At 37.5% G+C, this 15,208-nt stretch overlaps 1 protein-coding gene across 1 annotated transcript in view; it reads left to right on the top strand.

The window, feature by feature from the left end:
• PPP3R1 (protein phosphatase 3 regulatory subunit B, alpha) overlaps nucleotides 1-15,208 on the top strand; it is a 74,953-nt gene that overhangs the window by 27,356 nt on the left and 32,389 nt on the right. The window contains exon 2 of the mRNA XM_080813778.1: nucleotides 9,049-9,088. Within this exon, the coding sequence (XP_080669904.1) occupies nucleotides 9,049-9,088 (40 nt within the window). The remainder of the gene's footprint in view (nucleotides 1-9,048; nucleotides 9,089-15,208) is intronic.

Here is a 15,208-nt window from a genome sequence, read left to right as displayed (position 1 = left end):
CAGATGCTTAATAGATACTCACTATGAAAAGTGAGCATTAAGGAAAGCAGAAATCTAAAGTTCTTTAATAACTGAATTTTTAAAAGAATTTATTGAATCTCTTAATATGTCCTTAATCTAACCATGTTGTGTAATACATTGACGCTTAACATGCAACTTAAACCAAGTTTCTTAAGGCTGTATGGATTTTTACATGCACCTCTAAAATACTTCCTTACATAAGTTAAGGACAGTGTTAAATCTGGCAAGGAGTATCAAAAGATAATAAAACAATTACTGCCTTCATGGAATTAGAGATCTGAGAAGAGGACTAAGTAAAGGATGAAAGAATTATAAGGATCAAGATTACTATAAGTTTCTGATTTCTCATGATATTGTAAAATTAATCTGAAAATACATAATTTGCTACCTTGAAATGAGTGTGTAAGTTACAAAAACAAAAATCCATATACTTTGATTGTGAATAATAGTATGACAGGAAATTTACTATTTTAAAGAAAGTGATGAGATATTTCAAATAAAAAAAAGTAGGAATTTAAATCTATGAGTTATGAAGCAATTCCATTATACTTGAGACTCCTACTGAGTTTTTAAAAACAAGCTTTAGGGGCGCCTGGGTGGCTCAGTTGAGTGTCCAGCTCTTGGTTTCGGCTCAGGCTGTGATCTCATGGGCCATGAGATCGGGCCCTGTGTGGGGCTCCACACTCAGTGGGGAATCTACTTGAGATTCTCTCCCCTCCCTTTGATCATCATGCACACACTCTTTCTCTCACTCAAATAAATGGGGGAAAAAAACAGCTTTATTGAGGTATAACTTACATAAATAAAATTAACCAATTTTAAGTGTACAGTTAACATGTCTTGACAGATGTATAGTTTTGTAAGCATCACAACAATCAAGATGTGTAGAACATTTCTGTCACCCTAAAATGTTACCTGCTACCCCTTTTCACTGACCCTCTTAACCCCTGGCAACCCCTGATCTTTTGGTAACTGTACTATTTATAAATGGGATCATGCAGCATGTAACCTTTTGTACCTGGTTTCTTTCACTTACTGCTTTTGAGATTCACTCATTTATTTATTTTTTTAAAAAGATTTTATTTATTTATTTGACAGAGACACAATGACAGAGGGAACACAAGCAGGGGGAGTGGGAGAGGGAGAAGCAAGCTTCCCATTGAGCAGGGCCTGATGCGGGGGGCTCAGTCCCAGGACCCTGGGATCAGACCTGAGCTGAAGGCAGACCCTTAACGACTGACTGAGCCACCCAGGCGCCTCAAGATTCATTTATGTTGTTGTGTGTATAAGTTGTCTTTTCCTTTTCCTTAGTACTCCATTGTCTGGATATGCCACAGTTTATCCATTTGACAGTTGATGGACATTTAAGTTGCTTCTTATTTGGGCTGTTAACAGAGCTTCTGTGGACATGTGTACAAATCTTTGCGTGGACATGTTTTCATTTCTGAATGTTATATGAAACTTACTATTCAGAATCCGTCAAACTCTTCCAAAATGGCTGTGTCATTTGGGGTTTCCACCAGCAATATATAAAAATTTCATTTGTTCCATATCTTCACCAACATATGTTATGTTGACATTTTTACTTTTAGCCACATATACTGTATGTCTGGGTGTTAATTACTGTTGCAGTGTTACAAATTCCCTTAAAACAGGTGGCTTAAAACAGCACCTAGTTATTATTTCATAGTTCTGTAAGTCAAAGTTCAAATGGGGTCTCTTTTCAGGGAATCCGAAGGCTGAAATCCAGGTGTTGACCAGAGTGAGCTCTTGTCTGGAGGTTTTGGGGAAGGATCTGTTTCCAGGCTCATTTAGGTTGTTGGCAGAATTCAGTTTCTTGCTGTTGTAGGATTGAGATCTCTGTTTCCTTGTTCACTTGTCAGCTGGAGGCTACACTCAGCCTTTAGAAGCTGCCTGCACTCAGTGGCATGTGGTGCACTCCCTGGTCTTGAATTCTCATGGTTTGAATCTCTTACTTCCCCTCTTTGCTTTTAAGAAAGCTCTTGAGATTAGAACAGGTCCACCCTAATAATGTTATCCTAAGGTCAGCTGGTGTGGAACCAAAATTACATGTACAAAATCCCTTTGAGCCAGTACCTAGATTATTATTTGAATAACTGGGAAAAGATGTTTGTATACCTAGGGTTGGGAATTTCAGAGGGGACTGTCTTAGAATTCTGCCTAGCACATAACCATTTGTTCTACATTTTCAGCAACATTTGGTATGCCAGTTTTAAAATTATAGGCATATATATATATACTAGTTGCAAGTATTGTGGTATCTAATTGTAGTTTTAATTTGCATTTCACTAATGTCTAATGATGTGAAACATCTTTTCATCTTGCTTATTTGCTGTGTCTGTTTTTTTTTTAAGGTTTATTTATTAGAGAGAGAAAGACAGAAATAGTGACAGAGAGCATGAGTGGGGAGGAGAGGAAGAAGCAGGCTCCCCGCTGAGCAGGGATTCCCTTCGTGGGGCTCAATCCCAGGACCCTGGGATCATAATCTGAGCTGAGGGCAGACGCTTAACTGACTGATCCACCCATGCACCCCTGCCTATATCTTTTGTTATAAAATATCTACTCGAGTGTTTTTTTCTTTTCCTTTTTTAAATATACTCATTTGTTCTAGCATAATTTGTTGAAAAGGTTTTTCCCCCCCCCCATTGAATTACCTGGACACCTTTTTGTCAAAAACAACTTAACTTTGTGTCTGTGTGATCTTTTTTTTTTTTTTTTTTTTTACGATTTTATGTTTATTTATTTGACAGCGAAAGAGGGAGGGAGTGGGAGAGGGAGTGGGAGGGGGAGTGGGAGAGGGAGAAGCAGGCTACCCGTAGAGCAGGGAGCCCAATGTAGGGCTCAGTCCCAGGACCCTGGGATCATGACCTGAGCCGAAGGCAGATGCTTAACACCTGAGCCACCCAGGTGCCCCTGTGTGTGTGTTTTACATTTTATTCTGTTGCATTGATCTTTATGTCTAGTCTTCTGCCGATATCACTTTATTGACAACTCTAGCTTTATAATAATTCTTTAAGTCAGATAGTGTAACTCCTTTAACATTGTTCTTCTTTTTCAAATTGTTTGGCTCCTTAGGTCTTTATGGAAATGCATTTGATTTTTATATACACCTTGTATTGGGTGACTTTGCTTCATTCATTTATTAGTTCTGATAGTCTTTTGCAGTTTGTTTAGTATTTTACGTACAGACGCAATCATGTTATCTGCAAGTAAAGGCAGTTTAACTTCCTTTTTCCAGTCTATATGCCTTTTATTTCTTCTCTCTTGCCTCATTGCACTAGTGCAGATATCTTACCATGTTCCTTATCTGAGGGAGAAGGCATTTAGTCTTTCACCATATTAAGTATGATGTTAACTGTAGGCTTTTTGTAGATAGCCTTTATAGATTGAGGAAGATCCTTTGCTTGCTGGATTGTGGTTCTTTTTTTTATCATGAGTAGGTGTTGAAATTTGTCAGATGCTTTTATAGTATTTATTGAGATGATCATATGGTGTTTTTTCTTTTTAGTCAGTGTAGTGAATCACATTGATTTAGAATATTAAACCAACCTTACATTGCTGGGATATTCCTCATATATGAAATTTTATTTTTTAAAATTTTTTTCTGGATTTGCTTAAATATTGTTAAGGATTTTCGCATCCATTGTCATGAAGAAGTATGGGAGTATAGTTTTCTTTTTTGTAATGTTATTGTCTGATTTTGGTGAGCGTAATATTGGCCTCATGAAATGAGTTGAGAACTATTCCTTTCCCCTTCTGCTTTCTGAAAGAACTTGTGCAGGGTTGGCATGTTTTTTACTTCGAATATATGATCAAATTGACCAGTGAAGCCATCCGGGTCTGTAGTTTTCTTTCTAGGAAAGTTTTTAACTCAAATTCAGTGTATTTTTTTTTTTTTAAGATTTTATTTATTTGACAGAGATCACAAGTAGGCAGAGAGGCAGGCAGAAAGAGAGAGGGAGGGAAACAGGCTCCCCGCTAAGCAGAGAACCCGCTGTGAGACTCTGTCCCAGGACCTTCTCATGACCTGAGCTGAAGGCAGAGGCTTAACCCACTGAGCCACCCAGGCGCCCCAAAATTCAGTATATTTTAATAAAAAACTATAGAGCTGTTCAGCTTTTCTCTTTTATCTTGGGTTAGTTTTGTCATATACTGTCTTTCAAGAGACTTGTCCATTCATCTGAATTATAAAATTTTGTTTTCATAACATTTAGAAAATTCCTTTATTTTTCTTTTAGTGTCTATGGGATTTGTGTTGATTTGCCTGGGGGCTTACTTATTGATCTTTTCCCAAAAATGGGTTTTTGTCTTTATTGATTTTTCTTGTTAGTCTACTTCTATTTTATTAATTTCTCATTTTTTTTTCTTTCTTGTTTTCTCTTGATTTGACTTATTCTTTTTCTAGCTTTTTACTTTAGGAACAATTATTTTGTTTTGGACCTTCTCTTGTAACAGCATTTTCCTCAAAACACTGTTTAACCTGTATCCCATAAATTCTGATAGGTTCTGTTTTCATTCTATGCAAAATATTTTCTGATTTCTCTTGTCATTTCCTCTGTGACTCATGGGTTATTATTTAGAATTGTCCAAATTCGAATATTCCTAAATACCTTTCTAGTTTAATTACATCCTACTGGGAGAATATATTCTGCATGATTTTAGACCTTTCTATTGAGACTTTTTTAGACTCAGAAGAATGTCTTTATGATTGTTTCATGTGCCCTGGAAAAGAACATTCTGCTGTTAGTTGATAGTGTGTTGTTGATTTTTTGTTGCTGTTTTACTTGTTTTCTGTCAGTTACTGTGAGAGAAATATTAAAATCTCCAAAATGATTGACTGTTTGCCCTTCAGTTCTTGAAAGTGTTTGATTTCATTTATTTTGAAGCTCTGTTCCTGTGTGTGTATTTGTAGATTTAATTATAGTGTGGTGGTGGGAGTTCCTCACATATACATACAATATCTGCACATCAGCTGGATATCCAATAATTCAACTCAATTCTGACACCATCTGTCTACAGATAGCATCAGATTCCACAGGTGAAGGGCTCATCTAGCTCTGTCCTGTTTTTAAAGTAGGCTTCTTGTAGATAGCATACAGTTGCATTTTCCGTTTTTTTTTTTTAAATTTTATTTATTTATTTATAAAAAAGATTTTATTTGTTTATTTGACAGGGAGACAGCAAGAGAGGTAACAAAAGCACGGGGAATGGGAGAGGGAGAAGCAGGTTTCCCGCCTAGCAGGGAGGCCGAGGCAGGGCTCCATCTCAGGACCCCGGGTTCATGATCTGAGCTGAAGGCAGACGCTTAACGACTGAGTCACCCAGGTGCCCCTAAGATTTATTTTAGAGAGAGAGAGACTGCCTGTGTGTGTTTGTGAGCCAGGGTCCAGAGGGAGAGTGAGAGAAGCAGACTTTCCACTGAGCAGGGATCCTGACTTGGGGCTCAATCTCAGGACCCGAGATCATGATCTCAGCCAAAATCAAGAGTTGGATGCTTAACAAGGTGATACACCCAGACACTCCTACAGGTGAATCTTCTTTAATTGTAGTTCTTAGAGTGATACACCTAATAACATTGTATCATTCTCAAAACGTTGGATTTAAATCTGCCGTCCTATTTTACTTTCAATTTTTTCCACTTTTGTTTTTGTTTCTTTTTTCCTATTTATCTGCCTCCCTTTGGATTGAGTATTCTTTATGGTACCATTTTATTTATCTTTTTATTAGAAAGTGGTTGCTCTAGGGTTTGTAATACATATCTTCAATATTATGCTCTACTTTCAAATAATATTGTAATGTTTCCCTCATAGTGTATGATCTTGACAACATGCATCATTCTTCCTCTCACATTTGTGCTGCTCTTTTCATACGGTTTACTTCTGCAGTATACATTATACACCCCCGAATACATTTTTATTATGTTTGTGTTAAACAGTCAGTTATATTTTAAAGACATTTGAAAATGAGAAAAAAGTCTTTTATATTTACATAACATGTTTACCATTTCTGGTGATCTTCATTTCTTGGTCTAGATCCAGATTTTCATTTAGTGTCATTTTTCTTCTGCCTGAAGAATTTTCTTGTGACATTTCTTGTAGTGCATGTGTATTGGAGCTCAATTCTCTTAGTTTTTGGTTATCTGGGGAAAGCATTTTGGCTTAATATTTGAAAGATACTTTTGCTGGGCCCAAGATTAGACAGGTCGAGGTTGAAGTAGTCTTTTGGATATATGGGTTCTAAGTTTGGGAGGCAGATGAGGCATTCAGTGTTAGTGGATAAGCACTGAAGGGCTCCAGCTGGGCTGGTCCTTGGGTTTTGTGGATGCTGGCTAGCTGGGGATGATGTAGATAGGGGATGGATGGTATCATTTATAAAGAATTGATAACATTATGAAAGTCAGTGGGTTGAAGAAACAAGGACCTGGTTCCTGAAACTACCAAACTACCATATGACCTTTTTGCCCTCACTTCTTTTTTTCTTTTTTAAGTATTTATTTATTTATTTAAGTAATCTCTACACCCAGCGTGGGGCTTGAACTCATGACCCTGAAATAAAAAGTCATATGTTCTACTGACTGAGCCAGCCAGTGCCCCAAGCCCTCACTTTTAAGACAATTGTAATATTAATAATTATCATCAAAGAAACCCAAACCAAAACAAACCAAACCAAACAAAAAAACCCAACCCACTTCAGAATGACAATCCAAAGTATTATTGTATTCTTTTTTTTTTTTTAAAGATTTTATTTATTTATCTGACAGATCACAAGTAGGCAGAGAGGCAGGCAGAGAGAAAGAGGGGGAAGCAGGCTCCCCGCTGAGCAGAGAGCCCTATGCGGGGCTAGATCCCAGGACCCCGAGATCATGACCTGAGCCAAAGGCAGAGGCCTAACCCACTGAGCCACCCAGGCACCCCTGTATTCTTTTTTTTGAGAGCCTCTCAAGAAACATACTTATTCTTAAGGTAGAATGAAGTTTTTTGTTTTGTTTTGTTTTTTTAAAGTGTATTTTAAGGGGCTCCTTGGGTGGCTTAGTCACTTTGTTGGTAAAGCATCTACCTTCGGCCTCAGGTCGTGATCCTAGGATGGACCCTGCTTTCTGGTTGGCAGGGAGCCTGCTTCTCCCTCTCCCTCTGCCTGCTGCTCCCCCTACTTATGCTTGCTCCCTCTCTCTCTCAAATAAATAGATAAAACCTTTAAAAAAAACCTAAATTATAAATTAAAATGTGTTTTAAAAATTCAGGCATGAAATATGTGAGGCAGTCAAAGGTAGGAATCATAGTAAGGATGTTAAATCAAGTAAGGGGCAGAATAAGCAAAAACATTGTCTCTGCTCATTGCTATCAAGTTTTATTAATTTTTGCTGTTTCTTATATTTTTAATATATATTTGATAAAGTAACCTAAAATTAACCAGTTCTGAAAAATTGCAGTTATCTGCCATACTTTTCAAGGGAAAGACTAATCATTGGTGATATAAGAATTGAAGATGCTAATTTACTGGTAACCTTTCTTAGATGTCAAATTTATGTAGTATAAGATACTTTCAAGAGTAAAAGCTAAGGACCCAAACTAAAATATTTTTTCAGGCTGTATTCAATAATTTCTTAATCTCTTATGAGTATATTCTTATGTTAATCCTATTGTACACTGCTAGACAGGGTCAAGATTAGGTAAATGGAATGAATATAGGATGCATGCTACTCTGATTTTATCACTGAACTTTAAGAGCTTAATTTACATTATTTTGAATTCTGTAGACTTTTTTTTCAAAGACTTTATTTACTTATTTCAGAGAGGAGCTGGGGAGCAGCAGAGGGAAAGGGACAGGCAGACTCTATGTTGAGCCCAGAGCCAGGTGCAGGGCTTGATCCCATGACCCTGAGAGCATTACCTGAGCCGAAATGAAGAGTTGGATGCTTAACTGGTTGAGCCACCCAGGGGCCCCTAAATTCTGTAGACTTTTTAAAAGATCTTCATGATTTTGGGGTGCCTGGATGGCTCAGTTTGTAAGCATCTGCCTTTGGTTTGGGTCATAATCCCAGCATCCTGGAATTGAGCCCCATATTGGGCTCCCTCCTCAGTGGGGAGCCTGCTTCTCCTTCTCCAGCTCCCCTGTGCTTGTGTGCCCTCTCTCACGCTCTCTCTCTGTCATAAATAAGTAAAAGCTTTAAAAAAAGATCTTCATGATTTTTATCTCATGTTAGTCTGTTGTACCGAAGTTTTTACTGTTTTAGAACTACTCTTGGTTTTATCACTAATCAAATGGTGTGATCATCCACCAGGTACTTTATCTCCCTGGGCTCAGTTCCTTAGGAACTATTAAATGTAGGCTTTGGGCCAGGTCTGTAGTTTTCCTAGAACTCTTTTTTTTCTTAAAATAGATTCAGATGGAATCCTGTATAGAAAACAGATGATTACTTTTACATATTTTATAAATTAGGAATTCAGATAAATTATATCAATATGAAGTTTATCCACTGAAATAAGATTTCTCAAGAAAAAAACCTGAATTGGCTATCTTACATTGGACCCACCTTCCAGTGACTATTTTTCTTATTTTATTGCACAGCATATAGAAAATTGTTTCAGTGCACTTATTATAAATGTTTTTGGTTTTTTCTTTAAAGAGTTTTACAGTTTCAGAAAACTCTTCATTTAAATAGAGGTGGCAGCTTTTTTCTGAGCTCTGTCCCCAACTGAATTCGGTTAGAGCCTTGATAGTCTCCAGTGTGTTACAGTTGGGTATACAACATATTTAGGGCATTAAAAATATTTAAAATAAATTTTACTCAAATGTTTGTATAAGTCACACAGCTCAGGCCTCTTTGATTCAAGAGCTCTTTCTGTCATACTGTATAATTTTTTTCATACCAAAAAACTTAATTTATAGATCTAGCTACTTTGGTTTTTGGCTTATTTCCCTATGTTTTGTAACTCAAAATATTTAACCTTTTAAAGAAATTTGTGCCAGTTTTGTGACTAATTATTATTTATTTCTTTTCTCCAGGGAAATGAGGCCAGTTATCCTTTGGAAATGTGCTCACACTGTAAGTCAGATATTCTTGGTATCAAGAATTTCTTTTATTTACACATCCCTATATATGTATGTATATATATAATACCCCTCTATATATCTTTATAGCAAAGTTAGACCTTAACTATTTAATGGATAATGAATTTGACTTATAGTCTTTTTTTTTTTTTTTAAGATTTTATTTCTTTGATAGGGAGAGACAGTGAGAGAGGAAACATAGGCAGGGGGAGTGGGAAAGTCAGAAGCAGGCTTCCTGCCGAGCAGGGAGCCCAACGCGGGGCTTGATCCCAGGACCCTGGGATCATGACCGGAGCCGAAGGCAGATGCTCAACAACTGAGCCACCCAGGCGCCCCCAGTCTTTTTTTTTTTTTTTTTTTTTTTTTTTTTAAGATTTTATTTATTTATTTGACAGAGATTACAAGCAGGCAGAGAGAGAGAGAGGAGGAAGCAGGCTCCTGCTGAGCAGAGAGCCCAATGTGGGGCTCGATCCCAGGACCCTGGGATCATGACCTGAGCCGAAGGCAGAGGCTTTAACCCACTGAGCCACCCAGGCGCTCCAACTTACAGTCTTTTTAAGTTACCAGAGTAGGGAAATTTTTTTTAATAGAGCTGCTCTTTATTATTTACACTGAGCTGTAGTTAACAAATCAACCCTCAAATCTCAGTGGAGCAACCCAACAGAAATTTTTCAGATTAACAAAGTGTCAAATAAACAGCTAGTTTATTTATCTTTTGGTAACAAAAAATGTTTGTTGAAGGCAAAACTTCCATAGACCAAGTAGCTGTTGCAAAAGATGTTTCTCAGGGCAATGAGGAGTGTGGGTGGTTTGGTCATTTCAGACCATATTGGAGAACGTAAAAAAGGAAAATGACAGTTTTAGAAATTCTTGATTTAAGGATCAGTCAGAGGATCAGGGAGGTTAAATAAAAATCATAAAGTCTCTTGTGTGGAAGGGCAATGATCGGGTAAGGGAGAGATCTTCAGAATTGAAATATAGACTTTGGGTAAATTTAGATGCCATCATGAGGTCCCAGAATCCCTAAACCATTCTGAATCTTCCTTGTCCTTTCTGCCCCTGTTTGATGTAGCTGGTTCTTGTTTGGAGACATCTTACCTTGCAATGAAGTGTCACTTCCTTTGTGTCTTACTAAAACCATTTTCCCAGTTGTTCTTTATTGTTTCATTGGTCTCCTTTCTTTTCCCAGAACACATGTCAGTTTCATTCTCTTCAACACCTTTGCTTGCTTAATGAGCTCTGGGTAGAACGCTGTTCTGTCAGCTCTCTAGTTGACTTTGTTGTCATTCAGCTGTCAGCATAAATGTCACCTGTTTGGAGATGTTTCTCTCTCTCTACTTGGCTTAGATTCTATCTTTCATGAATAGTACCCTGTTTATTTTCTTTATAGCAGTTTTAATCTGAAATTATTTATTAATCATTTATATTTTGTGACTTCTGCAACTAAATTTTTTTTTAAATGGTCATACTCTAGACCCAGATACCTGTAATTCTACCATCCTAACTGCTGTTTAAATTTTATTTTACTGTTTCCTCCCAGTCTTTTTAAAATGAATTTATTGTGTAATTATGATCATATGTAGGTGTTTGTTTCTATTTTAAACATGAGTATAAATTGTTACATCAGCATATTGCTAGAATTAACTAAAACCAAACCTAATTATGACACTATAGATCGGGGGTTGGTAAACTACTGCCTAGTGGGAGTTTTTGTTAATAAAGTTTGCTTGGAATACAGCTGTGCCCATTTGCTTATATACTGCCTGTGGCTGTTTTCATGCGACACGTGGCAGAATTGAATAGTTATAACAGAGACCAAATGGGTACACAAAGCCTCAAATATTTACTCCCCAGCCTGTTAAAGGAAAAGTTTGCTGAACTGTTACAGACTGTTGTGGTCTTCTGGTTTGGAGAACTGTCAATTCTGTCAGTGTCTAACCTACCTCTGAAATATGATCAGTGTTAGAATAGTTACATACTGGTTCCCCAGGTGTTATGTAGATCTGTAATTCTTGTCTCTAGCAAAGTTACTGTGTCAGTTTTATAGTTTCTTCAGAATTGAAAGGATTCTGCTCAAAATTGTGCCTTGCCATTTAGTGTTTAATTTGAGCATATGACATAATTATTTCTCCAGTTGCTAGTGGGCAAAAAGGAGGTCTGGAAATCTGTAATTAGCTGGGCTTCAGACTGCAAATAGAGTTGGGATTGGCTGTTGGGATTGCAACAGGAAAGAGGTCTTCAGAAGTTAGTTTTTGTTTCTTTGCCAAGGAAAGAGGTCCCTAAGGGGACACACATCCAGGATGGCAAAGGCCAAGTTTTTTTTTAAATGTGTGGGGCATTTAACATAGATTTCATACACTGTTAAAGCTTTGAGTTTTATCATCAGAACTGTCTTCTTTCTTAGGACTTCATTTATGCTTTTATGAAACTGTTGAGCCTTGTCACTAAAGCTTTGTACTTGTCAGTGATTGTTCAATCCGCTATGAATCTTACCTGGATTTTTTTCTGTTCCCTGTTTGGTTCACTAGAATAAATGTGCCTTTACCAATTTTATACATGATTTGGATGAATTTCCCCAAAGTGAACCTGTCCTCATTAAAACCACTACTTTTGCCCCACCCACATGTTGCAGGAAACTCTTTTTGCTCATTTAAGAAACCTCTTCATTATTGGGAGAGCTTACTGTTATCTGTGAATAGCCACCATTATAGATAAGAATGTTAAAACTAATCCTTGAGACGCTTCACTATTTATACTTACCTGTTCAGGTAAAATGATGTCATGCCTCTCATCCCTCCAAGACCTACCTCAATTCTATGTTCTTCATGAGGCCTTATATACTTGTCTCTGCCTTGAGTGGTCTTCTTAACTCTTCTAGTAGTTACTGTCTGTTTTGTTCTTTTAGTATTTAAATTGTGCTTTTTAAAAAGGTAAGAAGAGGGAACCTGGGTGGCTCAGTGGGTTAAAGCCTCTGCTTTCGGCTCAGGTCATGATCCCAGGGTCCTGGGATCGAGTCCCGCATCGGGCTTTCTGCTCAGCAGGGAGCCTGCTTCCTCCTCTCTCTCTGCCTGCTTGCCTACTTGTGATCTCTGTCAAATAAATAAATAAAGTCTTTAAAAAAAAAATAAATAAAAAGGTAAGAAGAATCTCAATTATATCCTGTAAGGTACTGTTTTTGGCCGTGTGATACACAGAGAAGTAAACACCCACAAAGTGCTTACAGTCTGGCTCTTGGGAGAAATGACTACAGTACAAATAGACCACTATGAGAAATGAAAACTAAAGTTCTAAGGAGGGAAGATTACTTTTGGTTAAGGACATTAAGAAAAACTTAATGGAGTGGCATCCTGGGTGACTCAGTCAGTGAAGCGTCTGATTCTTTCCACTCAGGTCATGATCTTAGGATCCTGAGAGTGAGATCAAGCCCCTTGCCTCGCTCCACTCTGGGTATGGAGCCTCCTTAAGATTCTCTCCCTCTCTCTCTTAAAAAAAAAAAAAAGAAAGAAAGAAAAGGAAGAAAAGCTTCGTGGAAGGGGTGATCCTTGAAAAATCATTTTGAAAGCTGTATAAGATTTGAATGCTGACTAATTCTTTACCTGTCTGGTCTTTTTTTACCCCCAGTCTCCTTAAATTCCATCCAAGTCTTCAAGATTCTGTCCAAATACCTACATAATCCTTTCCAGTACTCTGCTTTTAATCAGCGCTTTGTCTCCTGATTCTGAAGAAAACTGGAAACCTTTAAGTGTTAGCCTTCCCATGCCCCCACCTCCACCTTCCACCCCTGCCTGCTAATTTTCCCAGTCCCATTCATACTTAACGAACTCCTTCTGGCGGTGTCCGAGTTTGTGTTACAGCTCCCTTATTCAGGGTCAGCCTCTTGTGCTTTTAACTTCATCTAGTCTCATCTCTAGGACCTTATTTTGTTTCTCTGTTTTTTCCTATGTCTTCTGTGTCTTCAGCCTCTTCATCTCTCTTCAGTTTACACATACAACCAATATGCTGTGATTCTGATCCTGTGTGTCCCTTTCACTTTTTCTTATACTTTTTTTTTTTAAAGAGCATATACAGTTATATCCATTTCCTTATTTCTGCTAATTTCTTGGCCTGCTACATTCTGGGTTTCTCTTACTACTCTCATGAAACTGTTACTATTAAGGTCACCTTTGTCTTATTGACACATTGCCTTTTTTGCCAAATCTGGTGGATTCAGAAAATGTGTAGTGTCACTTGTGATGCTTGGGGAAACTGGAGCATTATTATTTAATGTCAAGGAGTTAATTATTAATTTATTAATATTTTTCAAGTAATGTTATTGTGATCTTTTTAAAAAGAATATTTTAGAGTAAATACTAATCAATGACAAGGAAATAGTATGTCTGGGATTTGCTGTAAGATAATTGAAATGGGTGTATAAATAAAATTTCTCATGTTAATTGAAGCTGGATGATAGCTATATGGGATTCATTAAACTATTTGATTGATAAATTATTGTATGTGTCTGAAATTTTCTGTTATTGAAAGATTTTTTTTAATGAATGGAAAAAGGGAGAGGTAATATCAAGGAGAAAAAATTGTGTTATAGTTAAGTATGGCATGCATCACAACAAGCTTTAATAATATTAAAAGGCTGCTTAAGCACATTTCACCCATAAAGGAATGGAGGCATTGACAGTAGAAACATAAGTGCAATGCCTGGCATAAAGCAGATGCTGAATAAATACCTGTTAACTGAATAAGCTAGTAAGGGCTCATAGCTGGAGTAATAGACAACTACTTGGATAATTTTAAAGGCTGTACCTTTAGGAAAACTCAGTAGTTACCAATCACTCCATTTATTTTATTAAGTAATCACAACAAATACTTATGGCATTTAACATGTGCCAGGCACTATTCTGAGCAATTTACATACATTAACCTTTTTTTTTTTTTTTTAAAGATTTATTTATTTATTTGTCAGAGAGAGAGAGAGAGAGAGAGGAGCGAGAGTGAGCAGAAGCAGACAGAGTGGCAGGCAGAGGGAGAAGCAGGCTCCCTGCCGAGCAAGGAGCCCGATGTGGGACTCGATCCCAGGACGCTGGGATCATGACCTGAGCCGAAGGCAGCTGCTTAACCAACTGAGCCACCCAGGTGTCCCTACATACATTAACCTTTTTAATCCTTACAGTAGCCTCATGAGAGAGGTTTACTTTCCCTGTTGCACAGGTGAGAAAACAGGAGGTAGAGGGACCTTTCGTAATAGGCTTAAGACCACACATCAGCAGGTGAAGTAACAAAACCATGAGTTGATCTCAAGTAGTCATGCTCCAGAGTCAGGTTTTTAATCACCTTCCTTATAGTAGGTTTTACAAGATCCGTGTTATATTTGTGTGTATAGAATGATTTTAGGTAAAACTGGCCTTGCCCAACACATAGATAGGTATTTTCCTCCTCTCTTCCTGCTCTTGCTCTGCCTCCTCCTCCTCCTCATTTTTGTCTCTCAATTCATTGTTCACTTCTTATTGAGTTAAATTATTGTAGGCCATTGTGACTTTGTTGTCTGTTGGGTAGCCTGGCTGGACTAGGAAATGTATACTCACTCTTTTGGGGTGGTTTGCTCAAAGTTGAGACCTTAGTTGTAAGTTGGCATGATAACTTGGAAAAGTGGCTGAGTGGAAGATACTATTTCAGATAGTTTAAGCAGAAGACTAAATGGAATAGTTGGAAGTTTGAGTGGAAACTCAGATTCAGCTAATTTTTACTGCTGATAAAACCAGTGTAATTCTGAATGTTCTGATAAAATTGGTGAACTTAGGTCTGGCTTATTTTGTAGACTGAATGTAGATGAAAGACAAATCTCTACTTTTTTTTTTTTTTTTTTAAAGATTTTATTTATTTTAAAGATAGCATGGGTGGGGGGTGCGAGAGGGAGAGAAAATCCCAAACATACTCTGCACTGAGCAGAGTCTGATGTGGGGCTCTGTCCCACAACCCCAAGATCATGACCTGAAATCAAGAGTCAAACGCCCAACCGACTGAGCCACCCAGGTACCCCAAGAAATCTTTTATCTAAAAAGATTTCTCAGTTTTCTTTTCATTAGAAGGTAACTTAAGAAGAGCTTGGCAGATTCTGAAGGCA

Source organism: Martes martes, assembly GCF_963455335.1.
Source record: "Martes martes genome assembly, chromosome: 9".
NCBI lineage: Eukaryota > Metazoa > Chordata > Mammalia > Carnivora > Mustelidae > Martes > Martes martes.
This window is presented reverse-complemented; position numbering and strand designations above follow the sequence as displayed.